General features: G+C 36.0%; 1 protein-coding gene across 1 annotated transcript in view; it reads left to right on the forward strand.

Moving 5' to 3' along the window:
• LOC145689865 (uncharacterized) overlaps window positions 1-20,357 on the forward strand; it is a 45,084-nt gene extending 24,727 nt beyond the window's left edge. Inside the window, exon 3 of the mRNA XM_081764135.1 lies at window positions 17,563-20,357. Within this exon, the coding sequence (XP_081620261.1) occupies window positions 17,563-18,907 (1,345 nt within the window). The 3' untranslated portion in view covers window positions 18,908-20,357. The remainder of the gene's footprint in view (window positions 1-17,562) is intronic.
• Window positions 20,358-23,763: the final 3,406 nt, after the last annotated feature.

A 23,763-nucleotide genomic window follows, 5' to 3' on the forward strand; every position in this document is an offset into this window, starting at 1 on the left:
TTTTCAAATCATCCATCAGCTGTGTTCTTCCTACTTTTCGGTTTCCTTCTATAGCAGTATGAAGAAGACAAATTCTTTGCAAGATGTATCCCATCCAATTTTCCTTCCTACGATACGCAGTACCAATTCTTTCATACAACATACACATAAAGAAGAAATGCAATAGATTATTCTGTACTCAGGGTTGGTAATATTTACTTCTCTAAATCAAAATTTTAATTATATATTACTGAAAACTGACGGGTTTTCAATGTTTAAGTTCTTTAATGTTAAGTCTAATAATAAAAAAAAAAAACTTTTAATAGCATAGGTATGCATTGTTCTCTATTAATAAGATTTCTTCTCGTTCATTTCATTCGTTTTCTTCTTAAGTTACAGATTTTTTCTTAGCTAACTATATTATTATTATTATTATTATTATTATTATTATTATTATTATTATTATTATTATTATTGTTATTATTATCCACACCAATATTTTAATGATAATGATCTTGAGTGGTTGCTGTTTACTTATTGTACATGATAGTTATGAGATCAATTTCTTTACATGCCAGCACAAAAATGTAGGCATATCTCTGGTGACACGTTTAGAAAGGGAGCTAGCAAGAAATTTTTGGCGGCATAAGTGTAAAAATTCAATCTTTTTGAGCAATTATAAGAATAAGCGAGATAAGAAAACATCTTTGTCTTCTTGGTCAGACTGGAAGTTTAAGGAAAACACATCGCATCAAACGTAAACCGTATTGTGCATAGACTGTTGCGTTTCGTTACTTTCTTTTACCCTTCTCAAGGGACTTCATAATAATTAACATTATGGAATCCAATTGATAAAAACGTCTTTGATCTTCAAGTAAGTCGTGTTAATTGATTTAGTGAAGTGAAAATTTTGGAATGATACCTCCTGGATTCTTGGGTGCTATTCGAACTTCTGCAGTAAAAATCTTTTTCAATGGCCGTTATATAACATTATCAATGTTATATACCCAATAGATCATTTTATTTAGCCTTCGTTTATATGGATAAAATTCAACTTTGTTAGGCGCAATTTTTAGAAGTGCAGCCATGAGATCAACCGAGCATACAGATACTTGAAAAACAGTTAGGTGTCTCAACTGTACATAGCTGAAGCTGTTGTATATGTATGGTAAAAAAGAGAACAAATCTGTAATTCTTTAACTTCATCGATTATGACATCGCCTTTTGTAACTCTTTCGTCAGTTGCTGTTCACTGAAGAATATGCTTTGCTTTAATTCCCCCTTCCCTCTCTTATTTTGCAACAGTGCAGAAATGCGAAGCAGTGAGCACCCAGAACAAGAAGAAGCAAAAGCCTTGAGCACGTGAAGAACTCAAGCGCTGTATCTACACGCCTAATTTTTCAAAAATATTACTACTATTGTTTAAAGTTATATTCGCACTACATATAATAGTTATATTTATTGAGTTCAGTGCTTCCAATGGATTAAAATAATCTGTAGTTAATGACAGTACTATCATTTCCTTACAACATATAATAAAAAAAGATGTGCAACTGTGCAATTGCTGCAAAGTAGTAAAATTATGGAAAATTTGTGAATTAACTTTGTCAGGTTTTTGCGATACTCGTAACTTTAATAAAAAGAGGTATAAGTAAAACAATTGCTATAGTAAAAATATTATTTGATCATTATTGTTTGTATTAGCACTTAAAGTGTATTTACCATGTAGATAAAATAAGCATATCATTTTAAGCCCATATCTTTTTTTAAAAAATAATTTCACTGTAAATATAAATCTGTTCTTTTGTTGTGCTCCCAACTGAAAATAATTGATATTTTAAGTTAATAATTCAGTGTGCATACTAATATTTTGGTAGCATAGTTTTTATTTTTTACAATTGTTTTTCTGTAGTTTTTTTTCCCATCTGACTGAAAATCAATAACACCATTTCAATTTGTTGTATATGTTACTTAGAAGTGAAATTGGATGTTCCTCATTCCTCAGTTTACTATGTTTCTACGATTCTCTGGAATGGCCACTTTACTCATTCCACTACTACATCATGAGCTGGCTGTCGCCACTTATCCGTAAATTGAGGTTGGATATCATATCCTGTATTCTTGGATATTTATCATTCAACCGTAGGGTGTAATAAAGGTATTGGTTCTTCCAAACGGAAATCCACCCTTATCTCCTAAGACCTCTATGAATTATCTTCACAAACTGGAATATACTGGATCGAAACTCGAAACTACCTCATCACACACACACACACACACATATATATATATATATATATATATATGTGTGTGTGTGTGTGTTTTCGTATACGGTATGCGCGGCCGAATTGTCCTAGATTATCTTCGACGATTTGTTTAATTTCAGACTCTTTCCTATTTATAGAAACGGCGCCCAGTCGATAGCCAGTCGGGAAACTTTGAATTTAGCACAAAGAAGCTGTCATAATGTTTGTGATTCCCTTTCGAAGAAGAAAAAACTAATCGTTGCCATGCGTAGTGCCTTTCCCTCGTCCCCTTTTCTCTCTCCCTCTTTCCTATCCATCCGTCTGACAGTGTCTGTGTGTGTGTGTGTGTGTTTGTGTTTGTGTGCCTGCCTTTCTCTATACTATTTTAACTGTAAAAAACTACATTTACTGGCATAAATTAAAGTGGTACCTCCAGTTGACGTGGAAAGTTGAATTTTCGCATGATCGTAGCTTTTCCAGGCTAACCGAAATGAAAATTGCCAAATGTAAATATTTTTCTCTCTCCTAAAGCGGGGATGAAGAATTTCACCATGTTATTTAAATGGGCGTTTTTTTTTTTTTTTACCTAGTCTCTTATTTTCAGGTACTTGGAATTAAAACAAAAATTTGAAATTCGGTATGCTTGTACGTTTTCGTTACTATTATCTAACTGATTCACCAATAATAAAAAAAAAACAAATTTTAGAGTAATCTGGGCAAATTGGAAAACCTTTCCCATGTTATTTATATGGGACATCTACAACCCAAAATTGAGCTCCTCCGTGGCTAAGCGGTTAGCGTACTCGCCTTTGGCGTGGGAGACCCGGGTTCGATTCCCGGCGGGAGCTCATGTGGTTCGGATTCCACGTTAATCAGTAGGTCCACGTCTCATATAGCCTCGCTGCTGAAAGGGACGCTAAACTAAAATCAACTCAACTACAACCCAAAATTATTGGGCACTTCCTGTAGGGATTCAAATTGTCTTGATTGTGTCTTTTCTGGACTATCCCACAGAAAAATTGCCAAACTTCAATATTTTGAACTTTCAAGTGTCTATAGGGTAAATTAAGAAATTCCCCATGTTATTTAAATGAGAATTTTCTTGGACATATAATCTTATATTTTAGGTGCTTGGAATTGGAATTCAAACTTGAAATTCGGTATGTTCGTACGATTTCGTTGGCGTTATTCAAGGAAACCAGTAAAAATAAAATTTTCCAAATTTAGAAAGGTTTTTTGTGGGGAACTGAAAAATCTTTCTCATGTTATTGATATAGGACGTCTTCTACACCTCAAACTGTTTACGCACTTCCGGCAGAATTGGAATGATGAAACTTGGCATGGTTGTAGTCTTCCGGGACTAACTCACATGAAAATTGCCGTAAGTGAATAGTTTTAATGTTTAAGGGGTCTGAAGGACGGATGTAAAAAATTTTATATTATTTAAATAGACGTTTTTGAGATACTAAAGCTTATCTTTTAGGTAGTCGTAATAGGAAAAGAAACTTGAAATTCGATAGATTAGTGGGCTTTCGAGGTGCGAGACCGTAGACCGAGGAAAGGCCGGCCATGAGGGCGAAGCCATCAGCTGGTCAATTTCAGGAAATATGAAGAGCAAATGCACGAAATTTACTGTTCATGCAAAAGCTGACACATAAGAGAAGCGAGGCCGGAGGCCGAGCGAACGCAGGGTCTCTGGCGGAGCCCTCAGCTAGCCAAAGGCTAGTTATAAAACAACAAAAAGTAATAATGAAATAATTTGTTTACTCAGAATAAAAATTGAGTAGTGTTTTGCCATTATTGGATTCCGTTACCGGGTTCATAATTGTCAGCATCATCATCATCATCGTCGTCGTCCGCAACATGAATGACAAATCTCTCTTTAACTGTTAAAGCTGCATAATACGTCGCCTCTATTTCCTTTGTTTTCCGCACACACTTGCTGCAAAACTTTTTGTTAATTTCTTCTGGACACAAACAGTAGCACTAAAGGAATGTGAAACATTACTTTTCCCCACTTTGTGGTTTCGTTGAGCCCACACCATTTCAGTGTGATTTAGTACACAATAATAAGGGAGGAGCCTTAATACTTCATGCCCAGCAGCTTTAAGCAATTTGTCGATTGCAAACTGTTTATTAATATTGGCTACTTTAATAAGTTCCAGTAACACAATTTTGATTGGAACTAGATATGGGAAAGGGATATTAAATTCGTTCATAACTTCTACGATTTTGGGCTTGGGTGTTGCCCGTGTAGGAATTTTGATAATTTGCCTGGAATGGTAACTAGCATTATCGAGAACTATAGCATATTTTCTATCACTTCTAAGATTATTCAGGAGGGAATGTTGGAACCAATTCTCAAAAATAATAGAATTCATTTCATCACGACAGTGCTTTCGCATCCGCGATGTTCTGTGCTGAAAGATAAAGATAATTAAGTCAACCACCCCTCCTCTCCGCCTAGGCGAAGAAGCATTATTCTTCTCCCACGTGACACTGGTGTATTAAGCCCACTGCCGCAAGATCTATCGTCCCATTCCTTCTTCACTGTATCGTACATGTCAAAACATGTTACGTCCAAATACACCACACCATAGCCAGCAGCTCGCAGTTGGTTAAGTCTGTGAATATATTTATATCTCCAGGCAACGATCCTCGAAGATTCCATTATCACTCGCCTTTTATTGAGTGTACGGAAACGAAATCCAAGAGACTTTACGATATGTCTCAGCGTAGTTTCTCGATATAGAATCTCTGCAGTCGTTTTTTAAGCGTGAAAGCAACTCGCGAATAGCTGGGGGCTTGCCTTTTTTTATATATAAAAAAAAACATATATATATCTCCTGATTAACTCGCATTGAAACTGGTAAAGTTTTTAACAACGAACTTTCTTGCTTCCCTTTTCTCTTGTTGTAAGAGGGCCTCTTTGGACAATTTTACGTACAGTTCGTCTATTTAGTTTTAGAACTCACGCCGTCTCGGTAAGTGATCCCTTACCTGATTTATTTTTAACGACAGTCATGCGCAATGCATACTGATGTTTACACTGCCTGCAAAGTGCTCTTGTAAAACTAACAGGAGAGCCATTGCCACTGATGCTAGGTGTCGCACAACTATCACCGCTAGTTTCGTTATTAATATAAGGATCCGTTTGCTCGTACTGTTCGTTATTCATTTAAAAAGCGGATTCCTCAGGGACTTCATTGTTCCTTTCTGCACTGGATTCCTCGTCTTGCCAATGTTTTAAACCACACTCAAAAGATCACAAATGAACTCAATAACATCCAAAATAACTAACACTAATTATTACGACTGCCAGTAAGAGTACACACTAACGAACTATTTATTCTCACTTCCTAAACTTAGCAATTGAAGATATGTCGATTACACAAACCTATTGATTTCCTTTTCAAAACAAGATCGTTTAAGTCGAGAGCCTATCTTGAACTGTTTTCCTTTTAACAGAAAGATGGAAAGAAAGAGAATCGTTGACAAAAATTTGGCAACAGTTTGGGTTCAGTTCATTGCCCATAAGTCAGTTTTCAAGGGAAAAGAAAAACAAACAGGACAGTATGAAAAGAAACCGCACTCAATGGCGGCTTCCCTTTGTGAGCAAGTGACTCTCTAGTGAGGAACTATACCTGCCTTCTTAGTTGCATTTTATTGCTACAGACCATGCAAAATTTCATATTTGGGTTGGTCCATACATCCTTAATTTTTTTGGTCAAATTTAGAGTAGAAGGTCGCGCCTTATTCAAATTTGCCTCAGATTATTTTTCGTTACTCTTTACTGTAGTGATCAAGAAAGACTTCCGCCTCCAACTACATAAACCTAGTAACATCTTATTACACGTGTTTTTTCAGAGTTAGGAATCTATAATCACCAAGTAAATTGTTAAATCATCTTGTCTAATCAATAAGACAATTTTTTTCTTCCGTTTTTCCGCTTACTGCTGGATACTTTAATTTTTTATACTTATGACGTAAGAAATTCCGTGCCGTAAATCTCCGCTTTATATAAAGATAACCAAGGAAGTTCTGTCGTTTTTTCATCCACTAAATTCGAACTTCGTTATGTCACCTAAGACGTACCTGGAAGACCAAGATTGGTTCCTATCAGCATCAACGGCCTTCGGCCTTCACGTTCTGAAATGCCATGTAATCCATTGCTCTGGAACTTGGTAGGCCGTGAAGCGAAGAAGGAATCAAGTACATTTTGCACCTCTACAAGGGATTTGAACTGGCGTCCTTTAAGTTGATTTTGCAAGGAATGGAATAAGTAGTAATCGGATGGTGCAATGTACGGGGGGTATGGCAGATGCATTAGTGTTCCCATCCAAGGCGATGTTTAATGTCTGGGGTCAACCTAGCCACATGGGCTTAGCGTTGTCCTGTAACAGGAGAACCCTTTGCGATTCAGAAGTGCTGGTTTCAAAGTTTTCAGTTCTTCTTGAACATGGATCAACGGCTGAAAGTACACAGTTGTATTGATGCTACGACCTGTTGGTAGCAGTTCCCGATGCACGATCCCGCGAGCAGTCCATCAAAAACACAAGGGGACTCTCTTGTTCTGCAGTTCTGGTTTCGGCTGATTTGTAACCGGTCGGTGGGATGGCAACCAATGATGACGGCGCCGTGGAGCATCGTACTGTACCCACTTCTCATCACATGTCAATATCCTGTTCAGAAATATCTCTTTCGTTGGACCAGACAGCAAAGAAAACAGACGTCTGCTCGCATTGCTGTCTAGCGCGGAATGAAGCCATGAGGGATCTGTCAACTCAAATTGTGATGCTTTCCAAGCTGATTCAGGTGACGCGATTGGTTTGTAGGTCCAGTTCCTCACACGTCTGGCCACTATTTGCCTTAATTACCGCCTGAGGATATTCATTTTGTACAAATGTTGGTTTTTCGGCATGTGGTGCGTTTGGTTTGTTTCGTCGCCCTTTTAAACTTTTTCAACCACCGCTGCACTGTCCGCGTAGTCACGACACACTCTCCTAAGGCCAGGCATATTTCGACGCTCTGCAGCGGCGTTTGATACCAATTTGAGCTCGTACAGCATACACTCTCTTATGACGTTTTGTGGAGGTACCATGTTCACTCTGTCCTTACGCAAGTTCACGGTGTAACTGGGCTGCCACAACCAGGCAGTATGTTGATTATACTCACACAAACAACTGACCTTCGCCGTATCTCCATTCGCATTCAACTCACAAGGTGAGGCATAATTTAAAACAGACCTCCACAGAAAAGCGACAGAATTTTCTTGCTTATCTTTAATTATCATCTATCAAAGCACCACATCACTAGCGTTGTATGTTTGAATTGATTACTTTTGCTTACGCAACATGTTTATGAACAGTCTACCGTGTTGTTTTCGTTGGAATTTGCGCTATTGGCGTGTTCATTTTCATGGTTTCATGAGAAACTTTTACTTCTCCTACGAAACACGTGACGGGCTCACTACGCTTGCATGAGTGTACAGACACACACTTAGTCAGTCAGGAGTGGTACGAACTCATGGATTACGCCACCATTTTATATTGGGAGATAATACACGTTGTATTTGGTTGCAGATATAGTGAGACGAATATTGTATAGCTTTTGAAATTGTATAGAATTTCCTCTCCAGGCCACACTTGCAATCATCACTACTTCATTGAACTCCGAAAATATAAAACAGCCAATCTAATATCGCAATGTAACCTAAAGTATTCCTAACTCCTTAGCAGTTATGTGCTCCACCAAGAGTTGTATCATGGTCTACGAATATTTTGAGTACGTGTTAATTGTTCTCCTTTAGAAAGAGCACTTACTTCTTCAAACAAGGTTACATCAAGTTTTAAAGTTTGTTGTATGAAACGAAAGAATCAATTACATATTTCAACATATAATATTGTTACTGTTACTATATATATCTATGTGTGTGTGTGTGTGTTTGATTCACTGTTTTGAGAAGTGCATAATCATTTAGTCTCTTTTTGTTTTGAGATGATTCTGCGTTCAATCTGACATCTTGGTTTCAGTAAAAGTCACATCTGTCGTTTTTGTTTGGAAAACGAGACAACTGAAGTGGAAAACCAATGTGACATAAATAGTTACAATCTGATATAAAAAAAATGTATTAAAATTAATCTTATGTTTGGTGCCAATCTATTTTAGGCAAACTACACAAAGGTTGAAGATATCGTCAACGCATTTCTTAGGTAAAAAAATACCTCTTTTTAGAAGTTAATGAGTCGGCTTCTTTCTAAACTTGAAACTTTTTTCTTACTGTAAAATTGTCCGTACATTCGGTAATTTTAATATGGTAACTATAGGCTACCAAAAAATACGCTTACCGCTTTTTTGTGTATACACCTTAAAGTAGCACACACTCCGTTAGGAATACTGTTTCCAAAGGGCACTTCGAGTTGCAGGCCTGTATGTAACTTTTATTTGAAACGAAGAAATTGATTCCTATAAGTTTTTGTTAATTGTCCGTGGCATGTTGAAACTTCGTCGGTCCTGAAGCGCACAATTACGATATAAATAAACAAAATAGAATAAGAAAGAATCAACAGATACAGCGTTGTACTTCTGAAATAAAACTTCCTTCCTGATAACTTATTATCATTTTGAGCGATCGAGTAGAAACTGTCTTTTGAGATAGTAACTTAATACTTTGTCAAGGTATCAATTCACACGCAAAACCACTTTGAGGTAGAAATGATTCTTCCGACCCCCATGTTGCTTTCAATTAAGCAGGATTACATTCCATTAGCACTAGTCCGGGTTGTCGTATTATATAGTTTGTTATTAATTCGCAGGAAAGAAGGCTGGTGGATTTTGAACACGAAGTTTTCAGTAAGTTACTTAGCGCGAGCTGAACTAAAAGAAAATTTACGTCGCTGTAGGTATTGTTGATCTTTACAATAGGAATAGATCTATTGCTGTTACACAAATAATAAGTTTTCTAATATAGGTGGGCTACGTCACTTGCGTCAGTAATACGCATGAGAATCATAAATTCTCGTAAAAAAGCTATATAGCTGGTTTGGTACCTCAAGAAGCGATAAGAGAATATTATAGGATCGTATGAAAATGGGTGATAGGAATCCAGAATTACTTGGTTTAATCCAGGATGGTATCTAATAGAAAAGTTTTATTTCTGCGGCAATGAAATTTTGAGTTGGGTTAATCACAAAGTAAATGAATTTCGTATATTACCGGATGTGTGCTAATGTTAACGTTGAAATGTATATTCTATTTTCTTCTGTAATTAATATTTGCTCTTAAATGTTGCACATTGCAATTTTACAACAGTATAAATTTCTAACAAAACTTTAAATGAAGGACAGGGGTGTTTCAAATATTTACTTCTTTTCGGGCTTTAATCTTACTTTCCCAAATATATGCACAATAAGTTCTTTACTGTTTTTAGCCAGTGGAACACGCAAAGGTGTGATCTCTGCAATAAAATGTCCTAAGAACCAGTGCACAACTTTTTTGTCAGAGTTGATAAATGCAACCCGGGTTAACCTTATGCTTATTGTGCCCTCGTTCAGGATCTGCAATGTTTCCATCTTATTATAACTGGAATGAAATGTTCACCAGTTTGAGGACACATTTTGATAAAGGAAAGCGACTCTAGCCCGTGTAACGTGGGTTCCTGTCACCACGGCATGGCGCGTCCTCAGGTTGCGGATCGAGGAGAAGGCCTCTAGATATAGAGGTTAGCTGCGAATATACTGAATAAGCAGTCGCTGACAGACGACTAGGAGTGGTCCTCCAGCTTGGGGGTTTGGGTAAGGCTAACACCCTCATCCTGTAAAAAAAGGTACTTGTTCAGAAACATTCACAAAAGCCTCGGACAAGGACTGATAACTTGGCACGACATCAGCAAAAGAAAATGGACATGAGATTTGGAACATGGAATATTAGAAGTCTTTATAGGGCAGGCGCGTTAAAATCTGTAACGAGTGAGTTAGAGAAATACAGGATGGACTTAGTAGGAGTTCAGGAAGTTAGATGGGAAGGAAATGGATCTGAGAATTCCGGAAATTTTACGTTCTTTTACGGGGAAGGAAATAAAAATCACCAGTTAGGAACAGGGTTTTTCGTTCACAAACGAATATTACCAGCAATTAAACGGGTTGAATTTGTTACTGACAGACTTTCTTAAGGGACGGTGGTGTGATATTATTGTTCTAAATGTACATGCTCCAACTGAAGATAAGGGTGACGATATAAAAGATAGTTTTTACGAAGAAGTGGAACGGATATTTGACCAACTCCCGAGATACCATATGAAGATTCTATTAGGGGATTTCAAGGCGAAGGTAGGACGAGAGGATATTTTCAAACCGATTATAGGGAACGAAAGTTTGCATAAGGAAAGTAATGACAACGGTGTTAGACTCGTGAACTTTGCAACATCCAAAAACCTAATCGTGAAGAGTACAAAATTCCCACATCGCGACGTTCATAAATACACTTGGACATCACCAGACGGAAAAACACATAATCAAATTGATCACGTTTTAGTAGATAGAAGAAGACAATCTAGCATAATTGACGTCCGGTCGTTTAGAGGGGCTGATTGTGACACTGATCACTACCTGGTAGTAGCGATAATACGGGAGAGATTATCGTTGAATAAAGGTAATATTCAATGTCCGAAAACGGAGAGATTTAATTTAAAGAAATTAGAAGAGAGCCAGGTAAGAGGGGAATACCAGATTGAAGTTTCGAATAGATTCGCGGTTTTAGAAGACTCGGAGTGCACTAGTGTTGAGGATACTTGGATTGAAATTAGAGATAGCATTAAAAGTTCAGCAATAGAAAAATTGGGACACGCGGAAATACGTAGGAACAAACCATGGTTCGACCAAGAATGCATTAAACTAGCAGAGAAGAGAAAACAGGCAAAATTACGGTGGCTACAAAATCCGAATGAAACAACTACACAAAATTTCGCAGATATCAGGCGGGAAACTTCCAAAACTTTTAGAACAAAGAAACGGGATTTTTTGAAAGCTAAAATTAAGGAACTTGAAGATAATAGTAAAAATAAAAATATTCGGGACATGTATAAGGGGATCAGTGAATTTAAGAAAGGCTATCAACCTCGTGCTTATATATTAAAGAAATCTGACGGAACAGTTCTCACCGATACGGATAGCCTCTTAAATAGATGGAAAGATTTCTTTGACGATTTGCTGAACACGCAGCCAAAAACTAATGTGCGTGGAGAAAAGGAGATACACACCGCAGAACCGTATATTCCAGAACCCAATCGAATAGAAGTGGAACCCGCTATAAAGAAGTTGAAGAAACATAAATCTCCGGGTGTAGATGAAATTCCGGCTGAGTTAATTTTAGCTGGAGGCGAAAAATTGTGGAACAAGATACACAAACTCATTCTCCTTATCTGGAACAAGGAAGAATTGCCACAAGAGTGGAAAGAATCAATCATAGTTCCAATTCACAAGAAAGGCGACAAAACTGACTGTAATAATTATCGAGGCATTTCTCTTCTGTCAACATCCTATAAAATACTTTCAAATATTCTGTTAGCAAGATTGACCCCATATGCAGATGAAATTATTGGAGATTATCAGTGCGGATTTAGACGAAATCGATCAACTATCGACCAAATATTTACCATTCGCCAAATACTCGAAAAGAAGTGGGAATACAATACCCCGGTACATCAAATATTTATTGATTTTAGAAAGGCTTACGACTCGGTTAGGAGAGAAACATTATACAACGTTCTTACAGAACTTGGAATACCGAGAAAGCTAATTAGATTAATTAAGATATGTTTAAGTGAATCCCAAAGTAAAGTCCGGGTAGGAAAATTTTTGTCCACGAGCTTCCACGTCGAAAATGGCCTGAAACAAGGAGATGCGTTGTCGCCATTATTATTTAACTTTGTGCTGGAATACGCCATAAGGAAAATCAAAGATAGCAACCAGGGCCTAGAGTTGAACGGCATTCACCAGGTTATGGCATATGCTGATGATGTAAATTTAATAGGGGATGATAGGAGAGCAGTAGAAATAAATGCAGAGATCTTATTAAACGCTTGCAGGGACATGGGTTTAGAAGTAAATGCAGAGAAAACTAAATACATGGAAGTGCGTCGGGACCGTAATACGGCAAATTGTGGGGGCGTTAAAATATTAAATAATACTTTTGATAAAGTGGATACTTTCAAATATTTAGGATCAATATTAACAGATGAAAATCATATTCACGAAGAAATTAAATGTCGACTAAAAGCAGGGAATTCGTGTTACTATTCGGTTCAAAATCTCTTGTCGTCGCGAATTCTGTCGAAGAATTTGAAGCTTAAAATATATAAAACGATAATCATGCCTGTTGTTCTGTATGGTTGTGAAACATGGTCGCTTACTCTGAGGGAAGAACATAGACTGAAAGTATTTGAGAACAGGATCCTGAGAAGAATATTCGGACCCAAGAGGAACGAGAATGGGGAATGGCGGAAATTTCATAACGAGGAACTACATAGTTTATACGGTTTACCCAACATTGTTAGGGTCGTGAAGTCTAGGAGGCTTAGGTGGGCAGGTCATGTAGCTAGAATGGAAGAAAGTAGAAACGCTTTCAAAGTCTTGACTGGTAGACCCATAGGAAAACGACCATTAGGAAGACCTAGGCGCAGATGGGAGGACAATATTAAGATGGATCTCGCAGAGATAGGAATACAAAGTAGAAACTGGATGCAATTAGCTAAGGATAGAAGTCAGTGGAGAGCTTTTGTGAACGCGGCACTGAACCTCCGGGTTCCATAGGCCATAGAGTTAGTTAGTTTAAAGCGACTCTAGCTGTGGTAATATAAATTAAATATCTACTTTTTTTCAAAATGGGTTGGTAAAAGCTGGAGATAAAAGTATTTTCTAAATTTTAGTCCTTAAAGCGTGTGTTTAAAAAGTTATATCATGTATCAAGCCCTTAAAATTACTTAGATATACATAGTAAAGAGGACCCACGAATTCCTTCCCGCCAATGCTCTAGTGTAATAACTCGCGAATCAAACGCGTAATATTAATAAGAATTACGCAGGGAGAAAGTGTTATTCTTTGGCATATTTCACCCAAGAAGTAGAATACTCCACATAACTAACAGACCACGTGAGGAACAGGAAAATGGCCTTATTAGAAAGAAAAATGGTCAAATTATTTTATTTACCTGAAGAGATTTCCAAAGTTCTATGCCACAAGACGTGGAATTTTAGACGTTTCGCATGTTGAAATATCAAAACAAGTGTATATTTTGTGTTTTAGATGTTTGAGTTCACATTTGAATAACAGTTGATGACATCCGTATAGAAAACTCGTTTCCCTAGAATTTCATGTTTCCTATCAAAACTGTCGTTACTGAATTGTATCACATGATAAGTGATGGATTGCGTACAACAAATATTAATTTTATATTATATGGTATTTTTGTTAATAGCTATACTACGTAAATTTGTCGATTTCATCTCTTAAAGAGATAACTTGTACACTTTTTTTCATGAAAGACGTTGTGACAAAGTTCAGCTCCCTAACATAATCCATTCTTCAGACAGTTTAAAACTTTTTTCTTACTCATAGTTTCCTCATTCTAATCAAAGTAACGTAACAAATGGAAAGAGCCGTTGAGGACAGTACTACCTGCAATGTAAAATTTAATATAAAGCGATTCACGAGCTAATGGCAGACAATCCGGATGTCAAGTATATGTATTGAAAAGTAATATTCAGATTGCTCGTCATGTCCCTCTTAAATACGGTATTTTCCAAAACACTACTAAGCCCTCTCTTTGTAACAAGAGAGACTCGTGATATGATAATCTTTGTCATACATTGTTAATCATCCTCCTCTCCTTATGATACCCATTTCAACGAAAGTAGCGTGATAATGTATCCAGTTAGAAGTAGGAGCATATTAGAAAATATATTTTAGATCATCTACCTTCCTTTTAAATATAATGTGTAAGTTCTTTTTAAATATACAGGATTGAGCATTTTACTATACTCGCCCTTTTAACTCCTAAAGTAATAATAAATAAACACTGATGTTTCTCACGAGCAAACAATAATACGAAGAAGTTGTTTGACATTTTCCGGAATAGGAGTGTTGCAATCCTAGTATAGAATTGTAATTTCTCGAATGGCACATCATTATGTGAAGTGGATTTAGGAGTTCTAGTTCTGGGCTTTCGTCATCTATGGTAATGTTAGCCTGTGACGTGTGAGGACTCGTGTCACTGGGCGATCACACTATCCGGGGAAAGGGATTGGGAAAAAACGAATCGTCCAGAGAGCTATATCAGGTATCACGGTAGCACTTGCCTGGTGTGAATGAGGAACCAGGGAAAACTTCATTCAGTAAGGTTGGCCTGAAAGAGGTTTATCGACTGAGTGTCCTCAGTGCGAACTGAACCCCGGACCGTTCGCACCGAACGCGATCTTTAGCGACTATGTTACGCAAGTGCCCAACATCAGGCGGAGAGATAGAATAGAAAACACTTGTTTTTGTTTCTTGCAATTAAGGGACGGTACAGCGTCGTACCCTTCGATATTCTAAAAACTTTTAACAATAGTAACCCAAGGAAAACGATTGGGGCAATATATTTTACTCATTACCTTATCGTCAGTTCTCAATCCTAATACCAAGAGTTTCTTATAAATAGGTGAAAAGTTACAAGGAATTGAGAAGTCGATGTTTCTGAAAAGGCTATATTTCGGAAGAATGTTTACTTGTATCATATCCAACCACCCAATTTTATTACAATAAACATAAACACAGACATAAGTCTTTAGGTTAGGTAAATCTGAAAGAATTGTGAGGATATTAAGAAGAACTATTTGAGATTCGTATACTGCTTAAAATAATTTATTTGTTCCTAAATTTTGATAATTGTCAGTCTTCCATTGTATCTTTGTTATTATATTAAAGGTTTCTGGCAGTGAGGATTGCAAAAACTTCCTACAATTACTAAACTTTCCTTCAATAAAATTAACGATGCCATACATGAATATTTTCAGTGGCTCCGTATCTCCATTTTCATATAAATTAAAATATGTTAGCTCCCTAGTGATATATACTATGAACCACATAGGAACCTTGGTATATACTTAAGTCTGATATCGTATATGTAAATATAGATAGAATACGAAATTTTGAAAAAAAGGTTATTTTCTTTGGAGAATAAAAATGATATGGAGACTCCCCTATAAATTTCCGTTACTTATATCACGTTATATAAGGTATGGGAGCCTGGAATCTCATGACTTTTTAAACATGTGTCTTACTTTTTTAACTGCACTTTATATACAAGCGTTTGATTTATTTGGTGTTTCATATTATTTATTTCCTTATTTATTGATTGCTTTCATTTTTCATAAATATACAGTTTCCATAAATGCTGATACGTTTATTACGTAACAGGAAGTAATTTCTGATTCACATTACAAATCTCATAGTTGCGACGAGTTTTACAAAGAATTTACTCCATCACATAATCAAGCACATCCAAGTGCAAATTCTCAGGTATACCAAGTGTGTGGAAAACTGTATAGTCATAGTTCACGTTTGGCAAGAGACATAGATGCATAAAAACCTCTCACGTGTCAAGAGTGTACAATGAAATTATGTCGTAGATCATATTTATCTAGACACATGTAACATACATGTAAAATCCAACACGTCCTTATAGTGTGGAAAGATATTTATTCAATAATCAGATATATAACTCACGTATTAATACACACAGGATTAAAGCTTACAGGAGTTTTTGACTCACGTTGTTAATCATGCTCCTTACGCATGCTTCCACGATACCCATTTCAATGACAGTAACGTGATAAGAACTGAGCTGCCGGTAGGAACACATTACATAATTTATTTTAGGTGGTTTATCTTTTTTTTAATGTAATGTGTGACATGTTTCGTTCCTTTTAATATACAGATAGACCATTTGCTTTACACCCTTTTTTCAATTTAAAGTAATAAAAAATATGAACTGAAGTTTCTCACGATGGAAATAATACTCGGGAGAATTTGTTTGAATTCCTTGAAAAAAGCAGTGTTGCGATCCCAGTATAGACTTGTAATTCTCGAATGGCACAACATCAGGTGAAGGTGATTTAGTGTTATGAGTTTCGGCATCTACGGCCATTTTATCCCATCACGTGTGAGGGATGATGTTGATCGACGAACATACCAGCCGCGGAAAGGGGAAAAAAAAAAGAAAGATTGGGGTAGTAAGGAAGCGTCAAGGAACCTATATTATACGTACCACACCTGTATTTGCCTGGTGTCAATGGAAAAAGGAAAACTTCTTCATTAAGACTGGCGCGAAAAACTTTTTCGACCGAGTGCCCCCTCCCGAAAGCGAACCCGGGACCGCTCGCGCCGATGGTAAGAACTTTAATGAGTATGCTACGAGGGTGCCCCACATCAAGTGAAGAGAAAACGTACAGTAGCACACTTATTTTTGTGTCTTCCAAACTTGCGATTTTAGAGCATATCAGCCTTCGATATTGCATAACCTTCTATTAGTGACACGAATGGGACAATATATCTGCTCATTACCTTAGCGTCAAAGTATATTCCTAGTGTCAGGTGTTTGTTAAAAATAGGTGAAAAATTCCAAGGAATTGAAAACTCCATCTTAATGAAATGTCTTTCTTTCGGAAAAATGCTTAGATAAGAATCATATCTAACCACGTATTTATATTACTATACACGAAAAGATCTTTAAAGTGGATTAAAATTTAATATTTGAACGCATTTCAAGGATACTAAAAAGCACTAGCAGGAATTGGTACACTGCTTGAGATGATGTATTTTTTGTAAAATTTAAAAATTAGTATATTCTTCCTCTCTTTCTTTGTCATTGTATTAACAGTTTTGGTAGTTGTGATTGCAACAAGTTCTATCTATTACTACACTTTCCTTCAGTAAAATTAATTATGTAATACATGAATATCTTCAGTGACTCCGCGTCTCCATTTTCCTCTATAATATATTCATTCCTTACTGTGATATATGAACCTTGGTATACACGTAATTCCGATGTCGTATACATAAATATAGATAGGAAATGAGATTTTCAAAAAAAAATCCTTCTTTGGAGAATAGAAATGATATGGAGATTCCTTGATAAATCTCCGTTCCGTTTATCACATAATATAAAGTTTGGGAGCCTGGAATCTCAGAACATTTTTAACAAGTATCCTACTGTATGTTATATTTTATATACATGCTTTTAATTTATTTGTGTTTCATATTATTTATTTCCTTGTTAATTGATTTTTTTACTTCTTTCGTAGAAATACGTATTCCGGTAATGCTGATACGTTTGTTACACAACAGGAAATTATTTCTGACTCACATTGCAAATCTCATAGTTGCGACGAATTTTACAAAGAATTTACCCGATCACATTTGAGAACAATAATGCAAACACAATCAAGTGCGAATTCTCACAAATGCCAAGTGTGTGGAAAAGGATTTACTCGTCGGCCACAATTGACAAGACACGTGTTAACACATACAGATCAAAAGCCTTATACATGTCAGGAGTGTAAAAAAGGATTTAGGCAGAGATCATATTTGGCGAAACACATGTTAATACATTCGGATATAAAAACTTACACGTGCAATGCGTGTGGCAAGGGATTTATTTACAAACAAGATTTATTGAAACACACGTTAATACATACAGGAGCAAAACCTCACAAGTGTCTAACATGTGGAAGGAGTTTTCGTCAAAAGGCACACTTGGCAACACACATGTTTATGCATACGGATAAAAAACCTCACACATGTGAAGAATGTGGAAAGGGATTTTGTCTAAGGTCACATATGGCTACACATAAGTTGATACATACGGGGGAAAAGCTTCACTCGTGTGAACAGTGTGGAAAAAGATTTACTCGGGGCTCCCATTTGGTAAGACACATGTTAACTCATACTGACAAGAAACCTCACACTTGTAAACAATGTAGGAAAGGATTTATTGAAAAGTCAGATTTGGCAAAACACATGTTAATTCATTCAGGTGAGGGACCAGTTACGTGCGAGGACTGCGGCAAGAGATTTATCTATAAATCAGATTTGACAAGACACAAGTTAATCCATACAGCTGAAAAACCATACATTTGCCAAGAGTGTGGAAAGGGATTTAATCATAAGTCGTATCTGCCAATACACCTTTTAATACACGCAGGCGAAAAACCTTACACATGCGAGGAGTGTGGAAAAAGATTTGTTGAGAAATCATATTTGAAGAAACACAGATTAATTCATACAACTAAAAAACATCACACGTGCAAGGAGTGTGGAAAAAGATTTAGAAGTGAGTCGTATCTGAAGCAACATACGTTAATTCACAAAGGTGTGAAACCTTACACGTGCCAAGAGTGCAAAAAGGGATTTGGTCAGAAGTCCAATTTGGCAACACATATGTTAATACATAAAGGTGTGAAACCTTACAAGTGCCATGAGTGTGAAAAGTGTTTTCGTCAAAAGTCTAATTTGGCAAAGCATATGTTAATACATAGCGATGTAAAACCTCACACGTGCCACGAGTGCAGAAAGGGGTTTAGACAAAAGATTAATTTGACAACACACATGTTGAAGCATAGAGGTGTAAATCGTCGCACGTGCCAATAAATAGCTGGGTGATTTATTCTAAATCCAGATTTAAGAAAACAAGCCCATACATACACGTAAAAAATCCGACACGAGCCAATGTAATTTGGCTAGACACGTATTAATACTTAGAAGTCAAATATCTCACACTTAACATCTTTGATCGAAGAGATTCTCATCATACATGCCATAGGTGTCAAGAAGAATTTGTTACAAAAATGCGTTTGGTATCATAAATAATATACGTAGGATTAGAAACGTGGTTTGAATGTGAGATAAAGAATTTAATCCATGCTCAGATACTGCAAAACAACATTTTACAGATACAGGTGAGAAACACTATAGACACTAAGAGTGCGAGATTTGCTCATACTCAAATGTGATAAGCCATATTGCTTCAAAGGCTAAAGGCAATACGGACTTTTTAAACCCTATCTGTAAGGCTCTAACCGATGTTTTCTTCTATATTAAGGGTGATTTCCAAATTAATGCTTAATCCATTTTCCATATCAGACTGTTTACACTGTATACTGTCTCGCAGTTTGACTCAACAGGCATTTCTCAATCTTAATGTGTAAACCACAAGAATCTGCACATACTAGTAAATGTTTTAACCATGGATTGAATAGGCGCAAGACTCATGATTTCTGTCAACTTAGATATTCTACTTATACGCCTGTCACTACTGTGCAGTGCTATTTGGACTTTAGAATAAGACTCGTTACAACGTAAGCTATCACGTTTCCTGAGGTGAATATCGCGAAGAAACCACTCCATAAACCATTTTGTTTTAATAATTAAATTAGGATGAGATATATACATGTTTACATTCTCTTAGGATGTAAGTATTGAACTCCGGCGTCTCTATTCAAGAGCTATAAGCCCATTGTACAACAAAAAATGATAAACCAAAAAACAAGAGTATACTACTAGCATAGATGTTATTGCAAAAGAGAAACCTAAAAATGATATTGTGTGGATTCGGCAAAAGCACTTTCCACTTAAAATCGATTGTTGAATTAATACATCAGCAATTTTCTATATGAAAAATTTAAAGAAAAATCGTGAAAAAATTTGGCATCAGTGTATGGAAGCTATTTACAAAAGGAAAACCAGAAGGGAGTTTCTCGGCTCAGTTTCTCTCAGAAAAGAAAAACCGGACAATCTTTAAGTATTAAAGATTGAATCGCTGCTACTGTGATAGATGAGATTCAGTTTAAAATAATTCTTACATAACAATTCCCTAATATATTTAAAAATTTTTAAAAAAATGATTTCGTTAGCATGAGCGTGATTTCACAATACGGATCAGTCATATGTCCAATTATTTATATAACTTTACTTTTTTTAAAAAATTGACTTTCAAAACTTAACCAATCAATATTTTGAAAAAAAATTCTTGATTCCATTTAATGATTTTTTGATTATGTTTAGTGGTTTTTGCAAGTCTGTATTATGATTCTAGAAGCAATTGTTAACTGTTTTACTAAAAGATAAATTTGTTTTTATTTTAGAACGTTCTTTTCCAAATAGAATATACAATTCTATGATACATATTGTTTTTCCAGCATTGGATATGTATGCTAGAAACCATTCTAGCATTTGGTTGGTGTAAATGAACAAAGCCTTTAAAACCTGGATTGTCAGCCTGAAGAAAGAAATCTGCTGCGCATTTTCGACCGAGGATGTTTTGACCGGTAGTGCACTGCATTTATGGGCTGGTTCATAGGGACTGCATGCCGTAATATAATACCACGTACATCGTATGCTACTATCTTCATCACCTTCACTTTCCCCTGGTTTCAGTTACATTCATGCTGACCGACCTTTTGTCGGTGAGATGATGGGTAGCACTATTCATGGGATGGGCGCTTAAGTTCTGGATCATAAGAGTTCACCCATATTTTATCAAGTGCGATCATCCTGCCCCGGAACAAAGACCTCCCCGTCTCTAATGTGCCAAATGATCACAGACAAGGGCGTATCTGTGCAATTTTTGAACGACTGTAAGGTGTGCAGTACTTACCGAGATGCAAATTTTCGTTACCAAGAATATACTCCGTCTCATTACATATTTTGAAGTTGTCATAAGCTTTCCGGTTTGTAACATGATCTAAATTTAAAAGAATGAAAAGTTTTTCGAAGCGAAATATAAATAAACGACTAAGATATGTTATTGATCTTCAAAGTGTCCATGTTATGTTAAAAGTTTTCGAATTCCAGCAGAATAGAATCGTTGATATGTTTTTTGAAGATTACTGTAATAGGTAAAATATATATTCTCACGGCTCTATTTCCCGGCCAGAAGGCAGACAAACATGAGATACTACAGGTTAAACTTGGTCTAGGGATATAGGGATCAAGATACACCTATCTAATTGTACTCTACACTGCTATCCTAGAAAGGATGGGTTTAGGTCTAGTATAAAAGAAGAATTCTCTTTCTTCATTTAACAATATACAATTTATTAAAATAAAACAAAGATAACAAGAAAAAAGAAAGAAGAAAACAGTTTGCAAAACTCAGAATATATCAGAGGAGTACCGAGACCATATTTTGAAAGCCTTGACAAACTATGACCTCTTGTCTGTCTTCGAGTTTAAGTAATAACAGTATAAAGTGAAAATCAAAATTACAAATTACAATGACAGATATTAATTGCAATCATTTTCAATCAATTAAAGAGTTAAGTTATTCTAACATTTGAAAGATAATGAATTTAGTTGAGAGTTCTCCACTAGAATTTTGCCATATTTAATTTGGTTCGAGGCTGCCTGCCGACAAAAAAATAACTTAAAACAGAGACATATTTACCTGAAAACTGATGTTAGGCTTCAGTTCACTTGACGAACACTACTTTCAATCGCACTCAACTCTCTCAACTCACTCACACTATGTTTTACGGGTTCGGTCATTTTATTATGCCTGACTCCGTCATTTGTGAAGCATGTGGTGATGTGATATTCTGGATTTTTCCAGAAAGAAAGATGTCTCCTCTTCACGTGTCAGTGTAAGGAGGGAAGAAAGATAGGACAAGAGACATACGCAATTGCTTATCCGGAATCTGTGTTCTTCAACAATCAAAATAAATGATTGTCTAAGGAGGGAGAGAGAGGAGTCGAATATTCGGGAGATGGTATCTCACTTGATCGGAAGCATCACATCACTCCTAACCCAAACTTTATGACATTATCATACTGACATTTCCTGAATTGTGGCATTGCTTGATTCATATCGAGCCAATATCCTGTTTCTTGCAAACTAGGTCACGTATGCACTGGTCGTGCAACATAACCTTGAGTTGATTGTTTGCGTTTTCTTGACTAGTCATTCGATGCCTTTGCGTCAGGAAGAAAACGAAGTGTTTACATAATTTCCAGGTTTGGATGAAACTAGAATGCATTAGTCAACCAACCGTTATCTCTCTATTTCCTCTCTTCTTGAATCACTCACTTCTTGAGGTAAACTGGACAATTTAAAGGAAATAGCAATCAAACATTAAGACTGTTGTTCCTATAAGCAATGCATATGTAGAACAAAGAAAGACATTTTAAAATTTTGTTTCCAATAAAGTTAATGAGAATTGAATCAAGAACCTAGGCGTATATAGAATGGTCACGAAATACAGCCCGCGACATCTCCTCGCATTGGGTTTTCCAAGCGACCCGCTTGGAGAGGATAATGTTGGCACTGAAAGGGTTAATGTAGTAAATGAGTACAATTTAAGTGAAACTGAATGCAACTCGACGCTTCAATATGGCGTAGAGGTGGAGAACTCATATCAGGAATGTTGTGTTACAAATTGAAGTACGTACTTAGACTAGAAAGTTAACTACTGAAGTTATTGAATACAGCATGACGTATGAGTGGTACGTTGTTTACTAATGACACAAGTTCTCTGTAATCACAAATGTTACATGGACTAAAATAAAGAATAAAAGTAAAGTACAGAGAAAACAAGTATACTAATACATGAATCTAATCGATTAAATGTGATCATAGCGACTGTATGAAGGTGCAGCAACCATGTTGCAGTGCATGACATAAGAATTGCAATAGAAAAATACATCATTCAAGTGAAAGTATCATCATTTCATTTTGAAACCATAAGATTCAAAGTACAGGGTTAGAATATTCAGAAATGTAACAACATTGTAATACAAAGCATAATGAACAGTGGTGATAGAAATCTCGATATTAACAAAAATATTAACGATACCGTAAAATAATGTAAAGTACTTCCTCACTTCTTTAACAAATTTATCGATATGGTTGAACCATTGAACTTCGTACTTATTGCTAACGTTTCTATAAAAAGGGAAAGCAAGTAAACCGTAACTTTTAAACAAGGAGGATTCAGCAGTGAATCCGTTTAAAAAAAGTGTGTATTGCAAACAGTGAGAGTAATGCATAATACATAATATATAAACCAAATAATATGAAAGTGGCACGTAATCTAAACAATAAGTAATTAAAAAAATAAGGAAATAAAAGTTAAACTGAACTTTTAAATTGAACAAAAAAACAATTGAATAAAGAAAAATTAAAAAACTTTGCTTAACTATGTAGAAGCATAGATAAAAAGAAAAGTAAATTGTACCATAATCTACACCTTAAATACATTACACTCTAGTTATACTAATGGACACAATAATGATATGTCACATTACAAATTGACGTTTAACTTTGAACAAAGCGCTTTAGATCAATAATACATAAATGCAATGTTACAAAAATAAAACACGTTCGTCAGGACGCATAAGTACATATCTATATATAGACAGGGCGAAGCTATATAAGGAAATCTGTAACTTAACATACACTATGAATAACTTTAATATATGAATAACATATTTTGAATAATATAAATAAAGAT

This window comes from Thermobia domestica, chromosome 7 (assembly GCF_964235325.1).
Source record: "Thermobia domestica chromosome 7, izTheDome1.hap1.1, whole genome shotgun sequence".
Lineage (NCBI taxonomy): Eukaryota > Metazoa > Arthropoda > Insecta > Zygentoma > Lepismatidae > Thermobia > Thermobia domestica.